The sequence below is a fragment of the Pan troglodytes genome, chromosome 19, assembly GCF_028858775.2.
Source record: "Pan troglodytes isolate AG18354 chromosome 19, NHGRI_mPanTro3-v2.0_pri, whole genome shotgun sequence".
Lineage (NCBI taxonomy): Eukaryota > Metazoa > Chordata > Mammalia > Primates > Hominidae > Pan > Pan troglodytes.
Genome location: NC_072417.2, coordinates 59,985,582 through 60,006,906, shown reverse-complemented (window position 1 = coordinate 60,006,906; position 21,325 = coordinate 59,985,582). Strand labels below are relative to the sequence as shown.

The window sequence follows — 21,325 nt, the reverse complement described above, 5'->3', positions numbered from 1 at the left end:
AGTCAAATCTATCCACAGTATATCTTTTAACATTGTTATGCAGTGGTATCCTAGCTTGGATCCTGGAACAAATAAAAGACATTGATAGAAAAACAAGTGAAATCCAAATACAATCTGTAATTTAATAGTTGTGTGCCATTTAAAATTTCTTAGTCATGAAAAATGTGCCATGATTATACAAGATGTTAATATTAGGGGAAGCTGGGTGAAAGGTATGTAGAACCTATGCTATCTTCGCAATTTTTCCGGTAAATCTAAAGTTGTTTCAAAACAAAAAGCTAAAAAACAACAAAAAAGGTGCTAGTCCATAGCCAGGAAGACCTTTATACAGGGCTGAGCAGATGATAATCTACTTACTCTCTGCCTTTTCTTTCTTGACGTGCTTCATTCCAGCCAGTAAAGCTCCTCCAATAGCAAATGTGATTGCTAAAGACTTCCAGGAAACAGGCTACTGGGGCAGGGATTTCAAACATAAAAATTCTAGTAAGATGCAAACATTTAACCATACAAACTTATGACAGTAGTTTTTAATATACATACACACAGGCCATGATGTTAAATGTGCAAAATGTTTCAGGGATGAGAAAATGCTCAAAGTTTCTGTGGATGCAGTTAGGTCTGGGATCTGAACTACAAAGGCATTCATCTCCAGGGGAAAGTTCCCTAAGTCAGTTCTCTTCATGTAAAAAAAAAAAAAAAAAAAAAAGCTCAAGTACCACGATTGTTACTATGTGTGACCCTAGCTCCAGTAATGACTTTAAAACCAATTATGGCCGGGCGCGGTGGGTCACGCCTGTAATCCCAGCACTTTGGGAGGCGGAGGCGGGTGGATCACCTGAGGTCGGGAGTTTGAGACCAGCATGGCCAACATGGTGAAACCCCATCTCCACTGAAAATACAAAAATTAGCCGGGCGTGGTAGCGGACCCCTCTAAACCCAGCTACACGGGAGGCTGAGGCAGGAGAATCGCTTGAACCCGGGAGGCGGACGTTGCAGTGGGCCGAGATAGGGCCACTGCCCTCCAGCCTGGGCAAAAGAGCAAAACTCCGTCTCAAAACAAAAACCAAAATCCAAAAACACACACACACAAAACAATTATCTGCTTATGCTGACACTGAGATAAATAGACCAAACGAAATTTGGGAGGTTAACCTAACTCTGGCTTCCAGAAGTAACAATGCCAAAGTAGAAGAGGAATCTAAAAGTGGAGCTTCTTGCAAATTACACCCATTATTTCTTTGTACCCTTATTCAACTCCCCAAATGAAGATGATGTTGGCCAACTAGGCCTAACTCATTAACCTTCCCGTAGCTCCAAAAACCCACTTCTCTTACCACAGGGTAGTGGCTCTCAAGTTATTTCTGGGTCAGAATTAGAACTCGAGAGAACCCCAAGAAAAAGGCATATCCACACATAACTAAGTTCCACTTTTTGTTTCAATTTCAACGTATACATGGAATTCTGGATGGGGCTCAAGTGACAAATTATAAAAGTCCTCTGACTTCTCAATCACGGTAAACTTTAGGTTCACACCCTTAAGAAAACCTGAAACTTAATTTTTTTTTTTTTTGATGGAAACGCTAACATAAAATCCAAGTCGGGGCATCCAGCCACGTGGAGAGGGTGTAAGGTCTCAAGTTCTCTGTGGAGAACTGGGACTACCCGCAAGGCACGGGAAATGTAGGATGAAATTCCATGACCCAGGTAAGGCGCGCAAGCTAAGGACAACTTTAGGGGAGGCGGAGTAGTGTCTGAGGTTACGACCAAGGGGGATGTGGTCGCTGGGCTGGCCGACAGCCGCGACAAGCACCAGAAGGGTTCCAGGTGTGCACTCACCCCGGGCTTCGAGGGGCGCGTGGAGTCTCCGGGGCCCTTCTGCGACCACGGGGGTGGCGGCCTCGCAGTGCTGAGGGGCCGGGTTCCCAGGCAATAGCCAGGGCGCCCCGAGGCACGCCACGCCTCCGCTTGCCGCGCGCAGAACTGCCTCAGCAAGACTCTCGCAGTCCCCTCGGCTGGGCCCCAAAACTCCAGTCCGCGAGGCAAGAAGCGCCAAACTTGGCCACCCAGAGGCCGCGTAACTCTTCCGGGTAGTAGGACCAGCATCGCCATGAGCCTCGGAGACCGGGTCGCCTTTGACCCTCCCCTCGATTTCCGGTAACGTTCCGCTTCCTCCGGAAGTCGGAAGGAGTCGCTCTGTCGGTCCCGCTCGTTGGTGGCGCTGTTAACATAGCCAGTAGTCAGAGGCCATTCAGGCCAGGGGCCGGCGCACGGTAGGTAGTTCCCTGCGGCTGGAGGCGGGTCCGGCGCGGGCTGGGCGGTGCTGCGCGGCCGCGGGACCGCGGGACCGCGGAGCCCCGGGAAGGGGGCTGCCTTAGGGGTCCAGGTGCGCGGCTGGGCCGAGGCAAGGCGGCCCCAAGCGCTGGGGGCTCCCCGCTTTGGTCGTGGGCTTAGGTGACCACAGCTAGCTCCTCGCCCCGGGGACACCCCCACCTCGGAAGAGAGAACACACTGCCTAGAGACCCACGGGACTGGGCAGCCCCCATAACCCTACCTTGTCTGGCCGACTTTGTCAACCTCGTCCTGCCGGCCAAGAGGAAGTGCCAGAATGTTGACTCCTTTACATCTTCGAAATAGAAACCGACCCATTGCGATTGAAATAGTCTTTAACTTAAAAAAAATTGCTAATTAGGATAATTTGAGTGGTTAGGGTGGTCTGGAAGAACTTTAAATGCCCAGCGCTTCTAGTTATTTAACATTATAATGTAACCTAATTAATAAAGCATAGCAGTGTGTAAAGAAATATAGACAGCATGATATCCCATCCGTTAACTTAGTCTTCCTGGGTCCCAGTTTCTTAAAATACTCTCACGGACTCCCTTGCTCCCTACAGTTTCGTTATTTGAAGTTTGTTATGGGTTCCTCATCTGGAACTGCTTATGTTCCTTATTAATGAGGCCAAGAGCATTCGTAGGTTTTTCGTTCTTTGTGAAAGTCTAACTTCATTTCATCTGCCTTTATTTATATCTTAATATCCGCAATATTAACCACTCCCTCCCCGCCCCTACCTCGGTGGTTGCTTTACAAAATACAGAGAAATAAAAAAAGGAAAATCGTCCTCTAATTATCTTCCTTAACTACAGATCCCGCTCCTGTGTGGCTTTTTTTTCCCCCATGGGACCGACACTGAGTAGGAGAAACTCGTGCTCTGATGATTGTTGGACCAGAGCATGGTTGGTTTGCTTGTTTTCTATGAGTTAGCCAAACTAGCCAACTGTTCTGTTCTCTAACCCAGTAATGGAACATAGTGTTACCTGTGTTTCTTGATTCGCGGTTGGACTAGAATTTTCAGAAATTTCTGCCAAAGTTCTTAAATGTTTGTTCAGCACTTCAAGTCGTTAATCAAACTATTTTTTTCTATCTTATAGTTGCCTGTGGGTAAGATTTTTGCTCTTTTATCTTTGTGTATTTGTTTGCCCAGGGATAATTTTTTCTTGTAATTGACAAAAAGACATAAAAGTACCTTGTGTAGTCAGGCAGATAGCATACAAAATTATTGTTCATCTCTAATTGCCCAATTGTAGGTTACCTGATCAGCTACCCAAATTAAGATTGAAGTCAGTGTTTCTAGCTGATCTATTAAATTTTATTTGCTAAAGTGCTTCTTTTAGTAGCAACTTCTTCATATTAATTTTATAATATTAAATAAAATACTATCATTGAAAACAGTTCTTGGGGCCAGATGTGGTGGCTCACGCCTGTAATCCCATCACTTGGGGAGGCTGAGGTGAGTGGGTCACTGGAGCCTAGGAGTTTGAAGCTGCAGTGAGCTGTGGTCGGGCCACTGCCTTCCAGTCTGGGCAACAAAGCAAGACTCTGCCTCTAAAAAATAAATAAAATAAATATAAAATAGTTCCTGGCTCAAAGTAGGTGTTTTATAACTGCATTTTGGATGAATTGCTAGTAACACCTGAGCCTGATGGCAAGGACCCATGAAACTTTAGTGCCAGAAGGCGCCTACAGTGTTATCGCGTATAGACCTTATCACTTTTATTACTGCTGTGAAACCACCAAAGTCACCAAATGAGGTTTATGTTTTGTTTTCCAAGTTAGATATTTTTCTTTTCTTTCTTTCTTTTTTTTTTTTTTTTTTTTTTTGAGACAAAGTCTCCCTCTGTCGCCCAAGCTGGAGTGTGCAGTGGTGCGATCTCAGCTCACTGCAACCTCTGCCTCCTGGGTTCAAGCAATTCTCTTGCCTCATCCTCCCGTGTAGCTGGGACTAGAGGTGCGTGCCACCAAGCCTGTCTAATTTTAAAAATATGTATATTTTTAGTAGAGACAGTGTTTCACCATGTTAGCCAGGACGGTCTCGATTTCCTGACATCGTGATCTGCCCACCTCGGCCTCCCAAAGTGCTAGGATTACAGGCTTGCGCCACCACACCCGGCCCCAATTTAGATATTTTTCTTGAGAGAAGCAGGGCATGGATTAGTATCATCTGATATTGGTTCTATCAATAGTGATCAGATTTTGTTCTTGACATAACTTTAGGCTGGTTTGACTGGGGACAGCTAGGCCCTAACTTTTGTGAACTTCCCAGCACCCTAATGTGTTTACTTCATTTTTGTTCCAGGCCCCTGCCCCTTGTGCCTAACTCCTAACCACAAACATTTCCTGCCCCAACTTAACTTTCCTTTTGGTATGGTATCTGCGTAGAAAACGTTTGCTGCACCCTTAGGCTAGCAGCCTCTGTTACAATAGTTTCTCCTAACAAAGTCTCTCTTTATTAATCTCTAAACTTTCCCTGCTGCCGCCTTCACCTTTGACAATAGAGTGAAGGAAACATACTCTTTTCAGGGTAGAGCTACTTCTTTTACAAGTTCATTATTGATGCTTGAAGGCTTTCCACAAGGAACTTCAGCCTTCTGCCAATCTTAAGTATTGGAAAAGTTTTATTAGTATGATCTTATAGCAACTTTTCAGTAATTAAGCATCCTTGGGTATGGGAGGCCTGAGGCAGGTGGATCACTTGAGCTCAGGAGCTTGAGACCAGCCTGGGCAACATGGCAAAACCCTATTAGTATGATCTTGTAGTAACTTTTCAGTAATTAAGCATCCTTGGGTATGGGAGGCCTGAGGCAGGTGGATCACTTGAGCTCAGGAGCTTGAGACCAGCCTGGGCAACATGGCAAAACCCTATCTCTACAAAAGAAAAAAAAAAAAAAAAGCCAAAAAAAGTCAGGTGTGGTGGTACATGCCTGTAGTCTTAGCTACCGGGGAGGCTGAATTAGGAGGATCACTTGAGCCCAGGAAGTCGAGGCTACAGTGAGCCATGATTGCACCACTGCACTCCAGCTTGCGCAATAGAGCCACACTCTGTCTCAGGAAAAAAAAAAACTCTCATGCCTAAGGTAGTTTTCTCAAAATACTGGCTGCTTATCCTGTACTATGACGTGATAGGAATTTTGAGAGCAACTCTTGTAAACTTTTCTACATTATTCTCTTCTATTAAAATGTTGCAGTAGTTTCAGTTATGAGGCTCATTAGACAGATTTTCAGATATATAATTTTAAAATTATTTTCTTAACATGCATATAGTACTTTATGGTTTACAGAGATTTACAGAGTAATAGTTTACTGTGATCATAACTCAGTTGAAGCTCACGATAACCTATTCAGGGTTATTTTGCTTCAGGAAACACGAGGACTATAATTCAGTTCTGGGTTTTTCATTTCAAAGGGTTCAGCACTTCATAATACCTCTTTAAAACTTAGTGTAGCATGTAATAAATGGTGCAGGCAAACTTTGAAAACAAAGTTCACTAAAAACTTGCCATTCTCCTTTCTATTCAAAAGCGAAATATTTCCTTAGGTCTTCTAATTTTTCCAGATTTGATTTTCTCTAAATTTTTGAATTTTCTTTTTTAAAAAAACTTTCTATATACTTTTTTTTTTTTTGAGGTGGAGTCTCCCTCTGTTGCCCAGGCTGGAGTGCAGTGGTGCGATCTCGGCTCACTGCAAGCTCCGCCTCCCAGGTTCACACCATTCTCCTGCCTCAGCCTCCTGAGTAGCTGGGACTACAGGCGCCCGCCACCACACCCGGCTAATTTTTGTATTTTTAGTAGAGATGGGGTTTCACCATGTTAGCCAGGATGGTCTTGATGTCCTGACCTCGTGATCCGCCCACCTTGGCCTCCCAAAGTGCTGGGATTACAGGCGTGAGCCACCACGCCTGGCCTATATATACATTTTTAAACACACATCAAAGTAGTTAGAATAAACTTCATGCACCCATTTCTAGCTTCCACAATTATCCTGTACTCACTGATTTTTTTGTGTGTCTGTATTTGATGGAGGGAGGGAGCTATTTTGAAAAAATTTCCTGACATTAGAATGCTTATTAATTCTAAGTTTCCTCATTGGACGTGGCTTTGAGTTTTTGATCTCTCTGTTCACCAGGACCAATCTTTCTGAGCTCCCCCTACATGTCCCTGAACCAAGAAAGGAAAGGCTAAACTCGCCAGGAGAGTCAATTCCCTGACCACCTGGTTCTTTTTGCCCTGCCGTACTCACTTCTGATCCTATCTTTCCCTGAATATGTTTCTGAAATGTGAAATGGCCCCAAATCAGAAATTTGAGCACCAACATGAAGCTCAAAGGAAATGTTCATTGGAGCATTTTGGATTTTGGATTTTCAGATCAGGAATGCTCAACTGTTAAGTATATTCCAAAATCTGAAAAAGTCCGAAATCTAAAACACTTCTGGTCCCAAGCATTTTGGATAAGGGGATACTAACCTTATTTTCAAAAGCCATGTATATTCAACACTTTGGATCTCTCTTTTTACCCCAGAACACATTGCTGTTTTGAAGTGTGTGCCCCTTGGTGCTTCTCTTCACATTAACTTTCCTTAAAAATTGCCAGTTCTTAGGATAGCCTTGAGTTTTTCTAAACTGAACTGTGTTCCAGTGGAAGGTGTATTTGAGAGGATTTTGGTATCAAATGACAGAAAATCAATTTGATTTAGCTTTAAGCCCAGGAGAATTTATGTGCTGATATGTGTAACTAAATGACCAGTGTTCTAGCAGGGACAGGTGAATTTAGGTATTCAACTAATGTTTTCAGAAATCTCCATCTTTCCATCATTCAGAATTGTTTCCTTCTATGTTGGATTTCTTGTCAGTTCATTTTTCTCCAAAAATTGAAGCCTTAGTTTATCAGCGTTTGTAGTAGTGGCAGTGCCTGTCCCAGGGCTGATGCTTATTGTGACCCAGGTTGAGTTACATGCCTACCCCTAACTGGCCAGAGGAAACTGGGTTTTTACGGGCCAGGTCTGGGCCATGTGTCTGCTATTTCACTTCCCCAGCCAGTGAATGGGGTTGGAGGTCAGACCACAAGAACTGAGAGTGGGGAATTGGATAAATGCCTAGAGAAAAATTGGGTGCTGTCACCTTAAGAACAGGAAATGAATGCTGGGTAGGCAAAAATAACAGCTGTCCACTGGAGAGAAGATCCAATTCATTGGGACTAAATCCCCTCTAGGAGATCCACAATACATATTATCACCATAAAGGCTCTGAGTTTAAAGATAAAAACAAGCTCACTTGGCAGGGGATAAGATCACCCCCAGAAATAGTTTTCTCTTAAGAGTTAATATAACTCTTAATGGTTAATATAACCTTAATGGTTAATATCACCAAGGTTAATACAACCTTGGTGATAATATTCATGTTATATACTTGCTAAGTTATCTTCTGATTTGATTCTTCTATTAATCTGAACTTGGAATCGCAAATATTTGAAACCTAACATAAGGCTAAAGATTTTTAAACTGACTTAGATGGATTTTTGTCCTGTAATTGTATTGAAGTTACCCACTTTTCAAATCAGATTACCTCTCATTTATACACCCTCATACATACTGACTTGATATCTAATGAGATTTTCAGGTAGGGGCTGCAGGAAGAAATGGGCAAATTAAAAAAAAGTATGAGAACACCATGTTTAAGGATTTCCATCTCTTTCTGGTGCTGTTACCTATTTTAGGACTAGTTATACCCAACCAGATTAAGGAAGAAAGTAGCTGAAACTCATAATTAGGTGGATTAAAGAGTGTATCATTAGTAACAACAGTTTTAGGATGAAAAGAGGCCCCTAATTCTGAAATAAGTCAAATTGAAGTCTTATCCTTATTCCAATTGTGGAGTTGTTCTTTTCATCTCTTACAGGAGTACTCTTAGAGTTGGGATTTTACATGTCCACAGAGGATTAAGTAGGAACTCTGTAGATATATTTGTCAAATGACTAGAGATGGGGAGTCTGAAAGTAATTTTAGAAAGTCAAATGAATTTTTAGGTTTTAAATAGTTCAGACACCACAGCAACAGTTTATTACTATAGTCTTTATGACAAAAATCATTGACAATTTAGAATCTTGGCCTTTGAGTTTTGTTTGAATCATTAGTGTTCTGGGCTCTTTTAAGAGATTATAATTTACAGTTTAAACAATCGAATAATAGTTTTTTCAAGTTTAAATCTTGCTCTTTTTGGCCGCTGAGGCAGGGCAGAGATCATTTGTAAGAAGAAAAGATTTCATATTTTCGGTTTTGATTGTGGGGTAGGTTAATATTCAAGTTAAAAAGAAAAAAAAATCCTGGTTCAAATTAGGATCCAGGGCTGGGTGTGGTGTCTCTTACCTGTAATCCCAGCTACTTGGGAGGCTGAGGTGGAAGGATTGCTTGAGCCCAGGAGTCCACGACCAGCCTGAGCAACATAGTGAGACCCTGTCAAAAACAAAAACAAAAAACAAAAACCACAAACAAAGAAAGCAAATTTTAATCCCAGCTATTGAAGAACCGGGAACCACTGCTCACAGAAATGATAATAGTCATGTCAGTTAGTTTTTGTGCTGGATTTTTGTTGTTGTTTAAAATTATTCCTCTCCTTTCATATCTGCATTGCCTCCCCCTCACCTATTCAGATATAAAATATGAGAAACTGGGTGACCTACCCACCAAGGAAGAGAAAAGATTCAGCCTGACACAAATAACCCATAACAGGAACCTTTTACAAAGTACATACAGTGAATGAATGTAATACACAACTTTCCAAAAAAAAAAAAAAATCTTGAAGTTTTGATAGAATTGTTTGGTGTTTGTGGGACAGGGGTATGTGTGTGTGCGTGTGCGTGTGTGTTTAAAATGAGTATTTCTTAAAAATTAGCAATTATTCCAGATTTAAATTGGGCTTTATTAGCATTAGAATGTCTATTTATTGATAGGATAGTACCTTTTTGTAAATTGTTACTCTTGTGAAAGAGATTATCATCTGTTTTACAGAAGAGAAAGCAAGTGTTTTAGAGGGTTAATAGTTTAGACCTAAGACTGTTGGGCTCTAAAGCCCATGTACTTTTTCCTGTACCAAGCTGCCTAATGAATTAACCTTTAACATTCCCTCTATCATTTTCTTAAGTGAAATTGGGAAACTAAAACGTTTATAATTTAGTTATCTTCTTTTTACTTTATTTAGAAACCTGTTTGGAGGTTATGGATGATAAACCCAATCCTGAAGCCCTAAGTGACAGTTCAGAGCATCTTTTCTCCTTTGGCGTTATCGCAGATGTTCAATATGCAGACTTAGAAGATGGCTTTAATTTCCAAGGAACCAGGCGGCGATACTACAGACATAGTCTTCTTCACTTACAGGGTGCCATTGAAGACTGGAATAATGAAAGCAGCATGCCCTGTTGTGTCCTTCAGCTTGGAGATATCATCGATGGATATAATGCACTGTATAATGCATCCGAAAAGTCCCTAGAACTTGTTATGGACATGTTCAAGAGGCTTAAAGTTCCAGTTCATCATACATGGGGAAACCATGAATTCTATAACTTCAGTAGAGAGTATTTAACACACTCTAAACTTAACACTAAGTTTCTAGAAGATCAGATTGTACATCATCCTGAGACCATGCCTTCAGAGGATTATTATGCTTATCATTTTGTACCATTCCCTAAATTCCGGTTCATTTTACTTGATGCATATGACTTGAGTGTCTTGGGCGTGGATCAGTCTTCTCCAAAATACGAGCAGTGTATGAAGATATTGAGGGAGCACAATCCAAATACGGAACTGAATAGTCCTCAAGGTGAATTATTCCTTTGAGCTGAGAATCTAATAGATTGTCTTTAAATTCTTCAGCTACCTTTTATTCAGCAGGAAGATGGACAATTAAGGTAAAAGTATATTGTCACTTGTTCAGGGTCAGGATTTCTCACAAGCCTTCTCTCACATGGATTGGTTACAGTTGATTCAAGATTGATTTAACAGATATTTTAAATGCCTATTTTAGGCCGGGCACTTTTTCTAGGGGTAGATATTCCGAGCTGTAAACAATACTAACAATATTACTTTTTTGATGGCTGGAATGGAGGAAACAAACAGTACGTGGGCAAGACAGATGATAAATGAAACAAACAAGATTATTTCCATGGTCGTAAGTGCTGCCAAGGAAATAGAGTATGATGTTATAGAGTGTTACGGAAAAGGATTAGGGTTGCTATTTTAGATTAGGTGATTAGGGAAGGTCTCTCCAAGGAGAAAGATATTTAAGCTGAGACCTAAATGACAAGGAGGAGTCTCCCTTGGAATGAATGGGCATAGGGAGTCAGCAGACTGAGGGAAAAACCTGCAAAGGCACTAAATGGAGTAAGACTTGAGCATTGTTGAAGAGCACAGGAAAGGGCCAGTGGGGTACAAGGTGATTTTGGAGTGTAAACGGGGCCAAGAATATGTAGCGGCTGAGTGGACTTAAGAAGTTTGCATTTTTAATATAATGGAAAGCCAGCGAAGTAAGCAGGGGACTGTCAAGAGTGAGATGCAGTGTGATATATATATATATGTTTCTCTAAATGCTTGTGATTTCCTATTTTAAGTTGATTGTTGCTAATCAGATATTCCTAAAGAAAAAACAAGTGTCTCTACATTAACTAAATTTGAATGTCCAAATGAGGGGAAAAATGACTTGATGGGGCTAACTTACTGAATTCATTTCAGGACTTTCTGAGCCCCAGTTTGTCCAGTTTAATGGAGGATTCAGCCAAGAACAGCTAAACTGGTTGAATGAAGTGCTAACATTCTCTGACACAAACCAAGAAAAGGTGGTGATTGTGAGTAAGTATTTAATTTATCTGATTACACTAACATTTTAGAGATTGGGAAAAGTTAGGCGTTAAAGCATACTAACAATATTTGTGTTTCGATATCCTCTTTCTATAAAATGGACACTTAGTTTAAAAATTTCTATTGAGAAACCACCTGAATATAAGATTAACATTTAAGGATGAACCAGGAAAAGGTAAATAACAGAAACATCTTGCCATATATTGGAGCCTGTGAGTTGGCCTTTTAGGTTCAAAGTCGAATTTCCTCAAATGAGATCAGTTTATGAAGTAATTTCTTTTTTAAACATTAATATTATTATTGAAATCATTGTAGATTCACGTGCATTTGTAAGAAATAATTCAGAGCAATCACTTATATGCTTTGCTGTTTCCCCCAACATTAACATTTTGTAAAACTTTAGTATAATATCACAAGCAGAATATTGACATTAATACAAAAATAAAAACTCCAGAAGTTTGGCTTTTTCTAAGTTTCTTTTGTTTTTTGTTTTTTGAACCTTCTCTCCATAAGAGAAGCAAGAACCCAAAGGTGAGATGACTTCACCATGATAACTAAGACATAAAAATTACCAAGAAACTTGACTCAAAATTAAGAACAAGCTGAATTCAGCCTGGCCAACATGGTGAAACCCTCTCTCTACTAAAAATACAAAAAAGAAATTAGCAGGGCATGGTGGTGCGTGCCTGTAGTTCCAGCCACTTGGGAGGCTGAGGCAGGAGAATTGCGTGAACCGGGAGGTGGAGGTTGCAGTGAGCCAAGGTTGTGCCACTGCACTCCAGCCTGGGTGACAAAGCAAGACCCTATCTCAAAAATAAATAAATAAATACATAAATAAATAAAACCAAGCACAAACAAAAAACACCAAGCTGAATTCTAAAGTGTGGAATCCAGGTTGCAATCAGCTTATAAAGGAGCTTGACACCACACTAAACAATTTGATAGTGGAAGTCATTACCAGGGCTTGGATCCTTTCCTCAAGGTAGGAAGCCCTGAGTTTCATAAACTCTAATGAAGTAATTTCTAAGTGAGAAATTCAGTTAGGGGACCATACCAAATCTCAGCCTTAGAGACCTGCCTATCAGCAAAGTGGCCACCAAACAGAGGCCACTGCTGCCCAGATGCAGCAAAACTGGTATCACAGGGCATGTGTGCTACAGGCTCGGCTGGCAGTGAGCACTGTGCAAGCTGTGCCTCCCACACAGTCACGAGGAAGTTAGATTTGTATTTTCATTTAGAATCATTTTTGATGGGTACACTGCCATCAGAGATTGTAGGAATCCAGGAGTGCTTAAAACATACAAGCGTGTGTGTGCGCACGGGCACGTGAAAACGTACACGGAACTGAATTTGGGTTTGCAGCATGGCTGGGAGACTTGGTTTGGAGGTTGAGATTAGAGCCCTTGGTTTAGAGTTAGAATTGATGTGGGATAACAGGTGAGAAGGCTAGACTGAGAGCCGGAAGGACAGGATGCCATTCTGGCTCTGGTTTATATGAACTGTGTAGTCCTGGGCAAATAGCAAACCTACAAACTGCAGTGTTCTCAATAGTGTATCTAATGAAATTATGAATATGAAACCCCTGGCCAAGCACGGTGACTCACGCCCGTAATCCCAGCACTTTGGGAGGCTGAGGTGGGCAGATCATGAGGTCAGGAGTTCGAGACCAGCCTGGCCAACATGGTGACACCCCGTCTCTACTAAAAATACAAAAATTAGCCGGGCGTGGTGGCAGGCGCCTGTAATCCCAGCTACTCGGGAGGCTGAGGCAGGAGAATCACCTGAAACCAGAAGGCGGAGGTTGCAGTGAGCCAAGATCACCCCACTGCACTCCAGCCTGGGCAACAAGAGTGAAACTCCGTCTCAAAAAAAAAAAAAAAAAACCCTTTGAAAATGATAGGCTATTCAGATAGTTGATTATATAAAACTATATTTCTATCTGTAAAGGTAGTTTTTACTTACTAATCTTCCACTGATGTGGTAAAAACACGTAGAAGGAGCAGAAGTGTTTCTGCTACCACTGGAATACCAGGTGTCATTCAAGGGTTGGAAGAGATGAGTGCCCTTGGGTTGTTGGAATGATGTGACACCTTTTGGCTCTATAATAAGTGGTCTCAGAAACTAGGATACTTCTTGACTTGTGTCTGCTTTTAAGTTTTCCACTCTCAGCCTGTTCTGGAGCTGAAAGGAAGCTAGAGTCATATAGCCAAACCTTTGAATTTTAAAGATAAGGAAACTGAAGCCCAAAGAGACTGAATTGCATAGCAGAATCATGGAGCTGCTGACAGCACTGAGACTAGAATCCATGCTTTATGTCTCCATCCCCTTTCCCATGTGATCCTGTGTTCTTCCCTTTTCTTTTTACTCATGGCGGTACACCTATCTAATTTAGCAGTCTCTTACATTTCTTCTACCATTTGATGTAAGCCTAGAAACTGGAAAAGCAAACTTTTAAAAACGGAATGATTGAAGTTTTCTTTAGTAAAGTTTAAAAGTTAAAGTGTAATAAAAAAATTTTCTTTTGCTTTTTAACTTTCATTATGGCTACTCCAAGGTCATCCTATACCTTTTGAATTTTGGCCATGCAGTTGGAAGGATAGAATTGCCATTAGCTGAGATAGGGGACACTGCAGGATGAGGAGTGCGAGTGGAGAGGGTAGGGGTTCAGGTTTGGAAATAGAAGTTTCAGATGCCTACTAGACATCAGTGGAGATGTTGAGTGGGCAGTTTGGACATTAGAAGTCTGAAATTCAGAATAGAGATTTGGGCTAGATAATAAACGTGGAAGTTGAAAGAGTGTAGATGACATTTAAGGCATGTAAATCACTAAGAGATCACCAATGCATTCAGTATAAATAGAGAAGTCCGAGGACCAAGCATTCAGGCACTCCTGGTAAGACATTGGGGAAATGAGGGGGAACCAGCATAGGAGACTGGAAATTAGTGGCCATTGAAGTTGGGGAAAAACTAGAAAGACACCCCTGGGAGAAACAGTGGTGTCCTGGAATCCAAGTGTTTCAGGGAGAAGGGAACAACTAATGGCGTCAAATGCTGCAGGGACTTGATAGATGAGTCAATATGGCTTCGAGGTGCTGGAAAGCAGCACACGCCTTTGGACGCTTAGCCCTAAGCGTATGCACTTTAAAAAAAAAAATTGTATTACAAACATATTAAATAGAAGCATGTTTAAATTTTAGAATAAAAATGAACGGTAATAGACAAAAAGTGATTTAATGGGAAGATGCAACGTGAGCTGTACTTCAGAGTGAGAACCGTGGCTTGATCATAGATGTGTTGCTGTCAGAAATTCGAACTTCTCCTAACTCTACTTCCACGTATCTCCTGTGGATGCCAGTATAAATCTTCCCTGTTTTAACTCAGTTTTTCATCTGAAAAGTGGGTATGGCTACCTTGATCTCATGGGGTATGGCTACCTTGATCTCATGAGTGTTTAAAGTCCCATAAATCAGTTCGGAGGCATTGTTTATGTCAATGACACATAATCCATGGCCCATGCCTAAACTGTTTATTTATTTATATTTACATTTTTATTTTTTGAGATGGAGTCTCGCTTTGTCACCCAGGCTGAAGTGTGGTGGTGTGATCTTGGCTCACTGCAACCTCCACCTCCCGGGTTCAAGCAGTTCTTCTGCCTCAGCCTCCCGAGTAGCTGGAACTACAAGCACATACCACCACGCCTGGCTAATTTTTGTATTTTTAGTAGAGACAGGGTTTCACCATGTTGTCCAGGCTGGTCTTGAACTCCTGACCTCAGGTGATCCGGCTGCCTTGGCCTCCCAAAGTGTTGGGATTACAGGCATGAGCCACCACACCCAGCCTGTTCTTTTATTTAGTGTTACATCATTCTGTGTATATAACATTCATATTTAAGGAAATCAATTGGATTGGATTCCAGCACAGCATCTGCCCAGTTTCAGGCTGCCTTTGCAGACTGCCCTGCATAGGACACCCTTGATCTTCCTCGGTGTTTGGGCAACTTGAGATGACGTAGGCCTCAGAGATTCAGGGTTTTGCCTCTACAGCAGCCTGTTGCGCCTCATGTGAACTGTCTTACCCTTCTTCTATGCTCCAGAGATGTGGGTGTAGATGGCCTAGTTTTCTTGTGTGTGAATTCTCTCTGGTCTCAGTTCATTTGCATAATGAGATAGCAATTTTTTTTTCTTTTTCTGAGTACTAGCTTTTAGCCATTTATTTTTATAGAAGAGATATTTCTTAATTGGCTCATAACTCTTCTTTTCTTTAACTAACAGGCCATCTTCCCATTTACCCGGACGCCTCTGACAATGTGTGCCTGGCCTGGAACTACAGAGATGTCCTGGCAGTCATTTGGTCTCATGAGTGTGTGGTGTGTTTCTTTGCTGGTCACACCCATGATGGTGGCTACTCTGAGGATCCTTTTGGTGTATACCACGTCAACCTAGAAGGAGTTATTGAAACAGCTCCAGACAGCCAAGCCTTTGGCACAGTTCATGTCTATCCTGACAAAATGATGTTGAAAGGGAGAGGCAGAGTTCCAGATAGAATTATGAATTACAAGAAAGAAAGAGCCTTCCATTGTTAGTCTAATTTATTTTAACTTGATAGAAAATGAGCTTTGTGTTTGTCCCTCCTAAACAAAAAAATAAAAATCCTCTGTCTCATTGTTTAGTATTCAGCTTGCATAACAAAATGTATTTATAGTTTCAGTGTGTGATGGTTGATAAAATACTCAGAAATGTTATTTTCGATCATGTATCCATTGTAAGTTAGAAACAAACCAGGGAGGAAACTGAGGCAGGGGTGTATAGTCCTCATAAGGGGCATATAGTCCTCATGAGGGATCTTATTTGGCCCTACCTGATTTTTTTTAACTTTTTACAAGGAGATTGTATTCACATGTGTTAACTATGTAACTTCAAGTTCAGCATATAAGCTCAGGTAAGCTTTTTCTATTCACCCTGCTGTGTAAATGAGCTTTGGACAATTTTTGCTCAGAACACCTATACTTGGATTTTCATAGGCTTGTATTCCCATTTTGTAAACAAAATTACCAATAGTTATTTCACGGGTAAGCGTGTGGCACTCCCATTGCTGTAAGAAGGGCCTCCAGAAAAGTCATGTAGTCCTCTTGGGATTCATAGGACCAAGTGGCAGTGCAGCCATGTGCCACCCGGCCTGGTCTGGGCCACCAGCCATTGCTGTGTGAAGCTACAGCAGGTAAATAAATTTACACTGACTCCCTTTATACACTAATGGGACATGTTTAACACCGTTTTCATATATGCTAAGGCTCATGTGTAGAAACATTAGATGGCAAATGGGGACTATTCAGGTGTGGAGGAAGTTTGATTCACGGCCTAAACAACTATAAGAAATAAGCATGCCTGTTGAATACATGGGCACTATAGGGATATAAAGGAGTGTTAGCTTTCTATGGCTGCTGTAACAAATTCCCACAAACCTGGCGGCTTAAACCAACATATACTTGTTCTCTTGCAGTTCTGGAGGTCAGAAGTCTGAAATCATTTCCACTTGGCTGAAACCAAGGTGTTGGCATGGCCATGCTCCCTGAGGAGGGTCTAGGAGGAATCCTTTTCCAGCCTCCAGAGCTGTACTTCTTGCATTCTGTGGCTCATGGCCCCTTCTTCTGTCTTCAAAGCCAGCAGTGTAGCCTCTTCAAATCTTTCTTTACTGTCGTATCATATTCTCTGCTGTCTGTAGTCAGATCTACTTCAGCCTTCGTCTTGCAAGGACACTTGTAGTAACATTTAGGGTCCAACCAGATAATCCAGGTAACCCCCATCTCAGGGTGGGTTAATCACATCTGCAAAATTTATTTTGTGATATAAGGTAACATATCCAGGGATTAGGACATGTATCTCTCTGAGGGCCACTGTTCAGCTGACCACAGAGGTGACTATAATGTACTCTTGCACTCATAGACCTTACCATGAATTAGACAGACATCCATGATTCAAGTGTGTGAAATTTGCTGTCACACAAAGAAAGGACTGAGGGAACATGGAAGATGAATTTAATTTTGTTCGAAGGGATTGGGGATGACATGCAAAATGAAGAAAAATGGCTTGAATAAGTGGGGAAGAGTATATCAAGTAAAATAGCAAAAGCAGAGGCATTGAAGGATATGCCAAAGTCAGACATGGCAAGTCATGCTGTTGACGATTCACCAGAAAGGTGCCGGGCTGGGAGAAGGGAGATATGGCAAGAAATATGGCAGAAAAGGACAGGCTGGGGCCATATTATGGAGAGCCTTGAATGATGAGCCAAGAGTTAGAATTTAACTTGCCAGATAGTGTGGAGCCCTTAGGGCTTTCTGAGCTGGGGAATACGTGATTAGATTTGTGTGAAATAGAGAACAATGGAAGAAAAATGTGAAGGTGTGAAAGATTTTAATAATAGAGGCTGGGTGTGGTGGCTCACGCATCCCAGCACTTTGGGAGGCCGAGGTGGGTGGATCACCTTAGGTCAGGAGTTCCAGACCAGCCTGGCCAACATGGTGAAACCCCGTCTCTACTAAAAATACAAAAATTACCTGGGCATGGTGGCAGGTGCCTGTAGTCCCAGCTACTTGGGAGGCTAAGGCAGGAGAATCACTTGAACCCAGGAGGTGGAGATTGTAGTGAACTGAGATCGCGCCATTGCACTCCAGCCTGGGGGACAGAGCAAGACTCCATCTCAAAAAAAAAAAAAAGATTTTAATAATAGAAATATTAAATATAATAATAATACTTAAATTCAATTTCATTAATACTCTTCAAAAGACTATTCCACCAAAAGTGCCTTTTATATGCTTAACTGAAGATGCAAAAGAGACTATGAATAGTCACATAATTTCGTAGTCTGATATGGGAGAGGCATACATGATGAAAGCACATCTTGAACATTACTGTCTTTAAGCACAGAAGTAAACATGACTTGGTCAATGGATAGAGCCCACAGGGAATTTGCAAATGAGTCTGGTTTTTTTTTTGCATGTGACTTCAGTAGTTTATTAATACTAAAGGAGTTACAAAAGCCACAAATATGTAAGCAAAATATACACTGGAAAACTCAAATCCTTTATGTGTATTTTACTGACCCTTAAGTTTCACTTTGACTGTTTTAATATCAACTAGATTTGTTTTCCCCCTTTTTACTCATTCAAGTCTTAATCTTAGATAATTTCTCACCATTCAGTGGCCACTGTGCCAATAACAAAAACAAAATACACATACCTCCTTTAACAAATATTTATAGAATATTTACTATAGTAATAAAGACAATAAAATAGACAAACTACCAGACTCATTTATACTCTCCTAACCTGTGGAAGGTACTACTCGTTCTTTTTGAGTGAAGTATTTCCCAGGTCTCTTTCCTAGATCAGAAAAAACAGTATCTGACCACAGAGTTTGATGCTTGCGTATGTAAAATGTTGCCATCTAGATACTTAAATACAGGACTGTCCAACAGAAATGCAATGTAAGCCACGTAAATAAAAGTAAACAGAAACAGATAAAATCAACTTTAATAGTATATTTAACCCATTATAGCCAAAATATTGTTTCAACATGTAATCAATACAAAAAATATTTTCTGTTCTTTTTCTACCATGTCTTTAAAATCCAGTGTATTTTACATTTATAGCCCCACTCATTTGGACACTAAATTTTCATTGGAAATACTTTATCTGTATTTAGGTATCATAAAATTTGCAATTGGAAAATTAGATTCAAATACCCAAGTTGTTCCAAACACAATTGTAAGTTTTCTAATAATCAAGTATCCATTTTTAAATGAAAATGGAAATGAAAAAAAAAAAAAAGCTCTCCTCCCTCGGGTTACTTTGGACATCCATTTATAAAGAATGTATGTAGATTTTGACCTTATTTCTCATTTAGAATGTAGTTATATTCCCTATTGCCTTCTTGTTTGGTCCCTAATTCCTTTATTCTATCCAGCTTCCCTTTCTTTCCAAGACATGCCTGCTCATTTGATTCATCTAGAGTTCTCCTTTAGTTCACTGCACTATGCCAGCTCTGGATAAGATTAGTTTAGGGCTGGACTGGGCATGGTGGCTCACACCTGTAATCCCAGCACTTTGGGAGGCCAAGGTGGACAGATCACTTGAACTCAGGAATTCAAGACCAGCCTGGACAACACGGTGAAACCCTGCCTCTACAGAAAATTAAAAAAAAATTAGCCGGGCATGGTGGTGCACACTTGTAGTCCTAGCTTCTTGGGAGGCTGAGGTAGGAGGATCACCTGAGCCCCGGGAGGTCAGGACTGCAGTGAGCCATGATCATGCCACTGCACTCCAGCCTGGGCAACAGAGTGAGACTGTCTTAAAAAAAAAAAAAAAAGATCGGGGTATAGCCCTCTCTTGAATGTCTATTTCAGTATATTACCCAATCCCTGCTCCCCTCTATTTTAATCATGGGCAGCCCTCCGTAATCTTTCCAAACACTTTATATCTTCAGAGTGTTGTTACATTATCTAGATTGATCCTTGTTACTGTGTAAGTAAGTAGATCTGGCATTAATCCTATTTTATAGATAAATATCCACCAGGAGGTTTATATATTTGCCCAAATTACATAGTTACAAAGTTAAGTTAGAACTCGTATTTTTAAACTTCTATTCTCTAGCCTTTTCCACTACATTATGACACAAGACCCTGCAGAAAGTCGTCTGGAGGCCGGGCGCGGTGGCTCACGCTTGTAATCCCAGCACTTTGGGAGGCCGAGGCGGGCGGATCATGAGGTCAGGAGTTCAAGACCACGGTGAAACCCCGTCTCTACTAAAAAATACAAAAAATTAGCTGGGCGTGGTGGCGGGCGCCTGTAGTCCCAGCTTCTCGGAGAGGCTGAGGCAGGAGAATGGCGTGAACCCGGGAGGCGGAGCTTGCAGTGAGCCGAGGTCGAGCCACTGCACTCCAGCCTGGGTGACAAAGCAAGACTCCGTCTCAAAAAAAAAAAAAAAAAAAAAAAAAAAAAGACGTCTGGAAAATATCAGACCATCTCTTACTTGTCCCATCCAATCTTACATCGAATTATATGCACCCTTAAAAAGTTATTTGGAGTTTTAAAAAACTCTATTAGCCCAAATTACCTGAAATAAACTCCTGGCTTGTTCCCCTAATGTTTATAAAAAATTGATTGAAAATATTCATCTTAAAAACGAAGTTCTTGAATTTATTTAAATTACTGTCTTGCAGTGAGTTGGCCAAGAGGACCGCATTTCCTTGTTAATATATATGTAGACCCATGAGATAAATGGGAAAAGTGTGATTACAATGGCAATAGCCAATTGAATTCTTCCACCAACTGGATTCCTATAAAGACACAAAAATTATTATAAATAAAAATCATGGATTGCTTTGGAAACAAGTATAAAGACTGAATTGATAAAACACATAATTACATTTTAGTATGTTCTCATCTCAGTTGTTTTATTGAAATATAACATTGATTTATAGAAATTCTTTATATATATGCTAAATATAAATCCTTGTTTATATGTGTTACAAATACTTTGTTCCACTTGATGTCTTTTGAGGAAGAGAAGTCATTGATTAATTTGACAATGTTAAAGTTGATCTTTTCCTAATGATTTTTGTGTTCTGTTTAAGAATTTCCCTCACCAAGGTTTTGAAGGTATTCTCTAGAAGTTTTATTGTTTTGCTTTTTTTAAATTTTATCACATATTTATTAAAGATAATCATTTATAGTTTATAAAAATATACTGCCCTGATAGACACAAAATGTTCTTGATAATGGTAATTAAAAACTACTCCCACCCCCCCATGTCCACATCAATATTCAGTTTAGATTGGTTTAATCTTGAAGTGTAATCCAGTAAGACTGAAGACCAAACACTTCAGGGTCCTGGACAGGATAATAAAATACTCATAAGCCTTCTGGATCCTTGGATTGACTGACATCAATAAGGGAACCAATTTTTGATGTTGTAAAAGAAATGTGTTCATCTCCAATAATGATTTCAAGCTCCTGCCGGCCCACTCGGTTAGGAGGAGGCCATAATGCATCATCCTCTTTGGTAATTTCACTGTCATCAATTATACTCTTCAGTTCCTCCATCATACTTTTATGTACATAAGCCTCTTTTCTGATCATGACATCATTCTTGT

General features: G+C 40.8%; 4 protein-coding genes across 16 annotated transcripts in view; 1 reads left to right on the top strand and 3 right to left on the bottom strand.

The window, feature by feature from the left end:
* Positions 1-8,779, bottom strand: part of SCO1 (synthesis of cytochrome C oxidase 1) — a 26,866-nt gene extending 18,087 nt beyond the window's left edge. Inside the window, exons 1-4 of one of the 4 annotated variants that reach the window (XM_063799739.1) lie at positions 8,693-8,779; positions 2,552-2,667; positions 1,837-2,218; positions 358-448 (exon numbers count right to left, since the gene is read on the bottom strand). In XM_063799739.1, the coding sequence (XP_063655809.1) occupies positions 358-448; positions 1,837-2,218; positions 2,552-2,646 (568 nt within the window). In that variant the 5' untranslated portion in view covers positions 2,647-2,667; positions 8,693-8,779. Of the gene's footprint in view, positions 1-357; positions 449-1,836; positions 2,219-2,551; positions 2,682-8,692 lie in introns of those variants that run through there. The other 3 variants (XM_063799740.1, XR_675355.4, XM_063799741.1) reach the window with 3 other exon arrangements.
* On the top strand, positions 2,165-15,847 carry ADPRM (ADP-ribose/CDP-alcohol diphosphatase, manganese dependent). Of its 3 annotated transcripts, none has more exons than XM_001164855.7 (4): positions 2,165-2,270; positions 9,525-10,142; positions 11,051-11,167; positions 15,448-15,847. In XM_001164855.7, the coding sequence occupies exons 2-4, from the start codon at positions 9,542-9,544 to the stop codon at positions 15,756-15,758; spliced, it is 1,029 nt and encodes a 342-aa protein (XP_001164855.1). In that variant the 5' UTR covers positions 2,165-2,270; positions 9,525-9,541; the 3' UTR covers positions 15,759-15,847. The 3 variants fall into 3 exon arrangements, with proteins under 3 accessions (XP_001164855.1, XP_016787863.1, XP_016787862.1); XM_016932374.4 differs by lacking the exon at positions 2,165-2,270 and adding an exon at positions 3,145-3,230 and having other exon boundaries at positions 11,051-11,163; XM_016932373.4 differs by lacking the exon at positions 2,165-2,270 and adding an exon at positions 3,148-3,230.
* Positions 8,705-21,325, bottom strand: part of TMEM220 (transmembrane protein 220) — a 26,968-nt gene continuing 14,347 nt past the window's right edge. For 4 of the 8 annotated variants that reach the window (XM_511836.9, XM_009432742.5, XM_003953127.6 and 1 more), the window contains one exon: positions 18,687-20,509. In XM_511836.9, coding sequence (XP_511836.3) covers positions 20,374-20,509 — 136 coding nt within the window. In that variant the 3' untranslated portion in view covers positions 18,687-20,373. Of the gene's footprint in view, positions 8,780-15,754; positions 17,001-17,729; positions 17,872-18,686; positions 20,510-21,325 lie in introns of those variants that run through there. The other 4 variants (XM_024350482.3, XM_054671044.2, XM_054671042.2 and 1 more) reach the window with 3 other exon arrangements.
* On the bottom strand, positions 21,002-21,311 carry LOC129137698 (protein mago nashi homolog). Its single transcript, XM_054671048.1, is given in 2 exon segments — positions 21,002-21,058; positions 21,060-21,311. Coding segments are annotated over 2 exon segments (309 nt in total).

What these genes read in the sequence shown, in the direction of transcription:
- ADPRM (XM_016932373.4), top strand. Translation starts at nt 3,209, where the DNA reads ATGATTGTTGGACCAGAGCATG. An exon ending in GATTGTTGGACCAGAGCATG is followed by an intron (nt 3,231 to 9,524) that starts GTTGGTTTGCTT and finishes TACTTTATTTAG; the next exon opens with AAACCTGTTTGGAGGTTATG. An exon ending in GGAACTGAATAGTCCTCAAG is followed by an intron (nt 10,143 to 11,050) that starts GTGAATTATTCC and finishes AATTCATTTCAG; the next exon opens with GACTTTCTGAGCCCCAGTTT.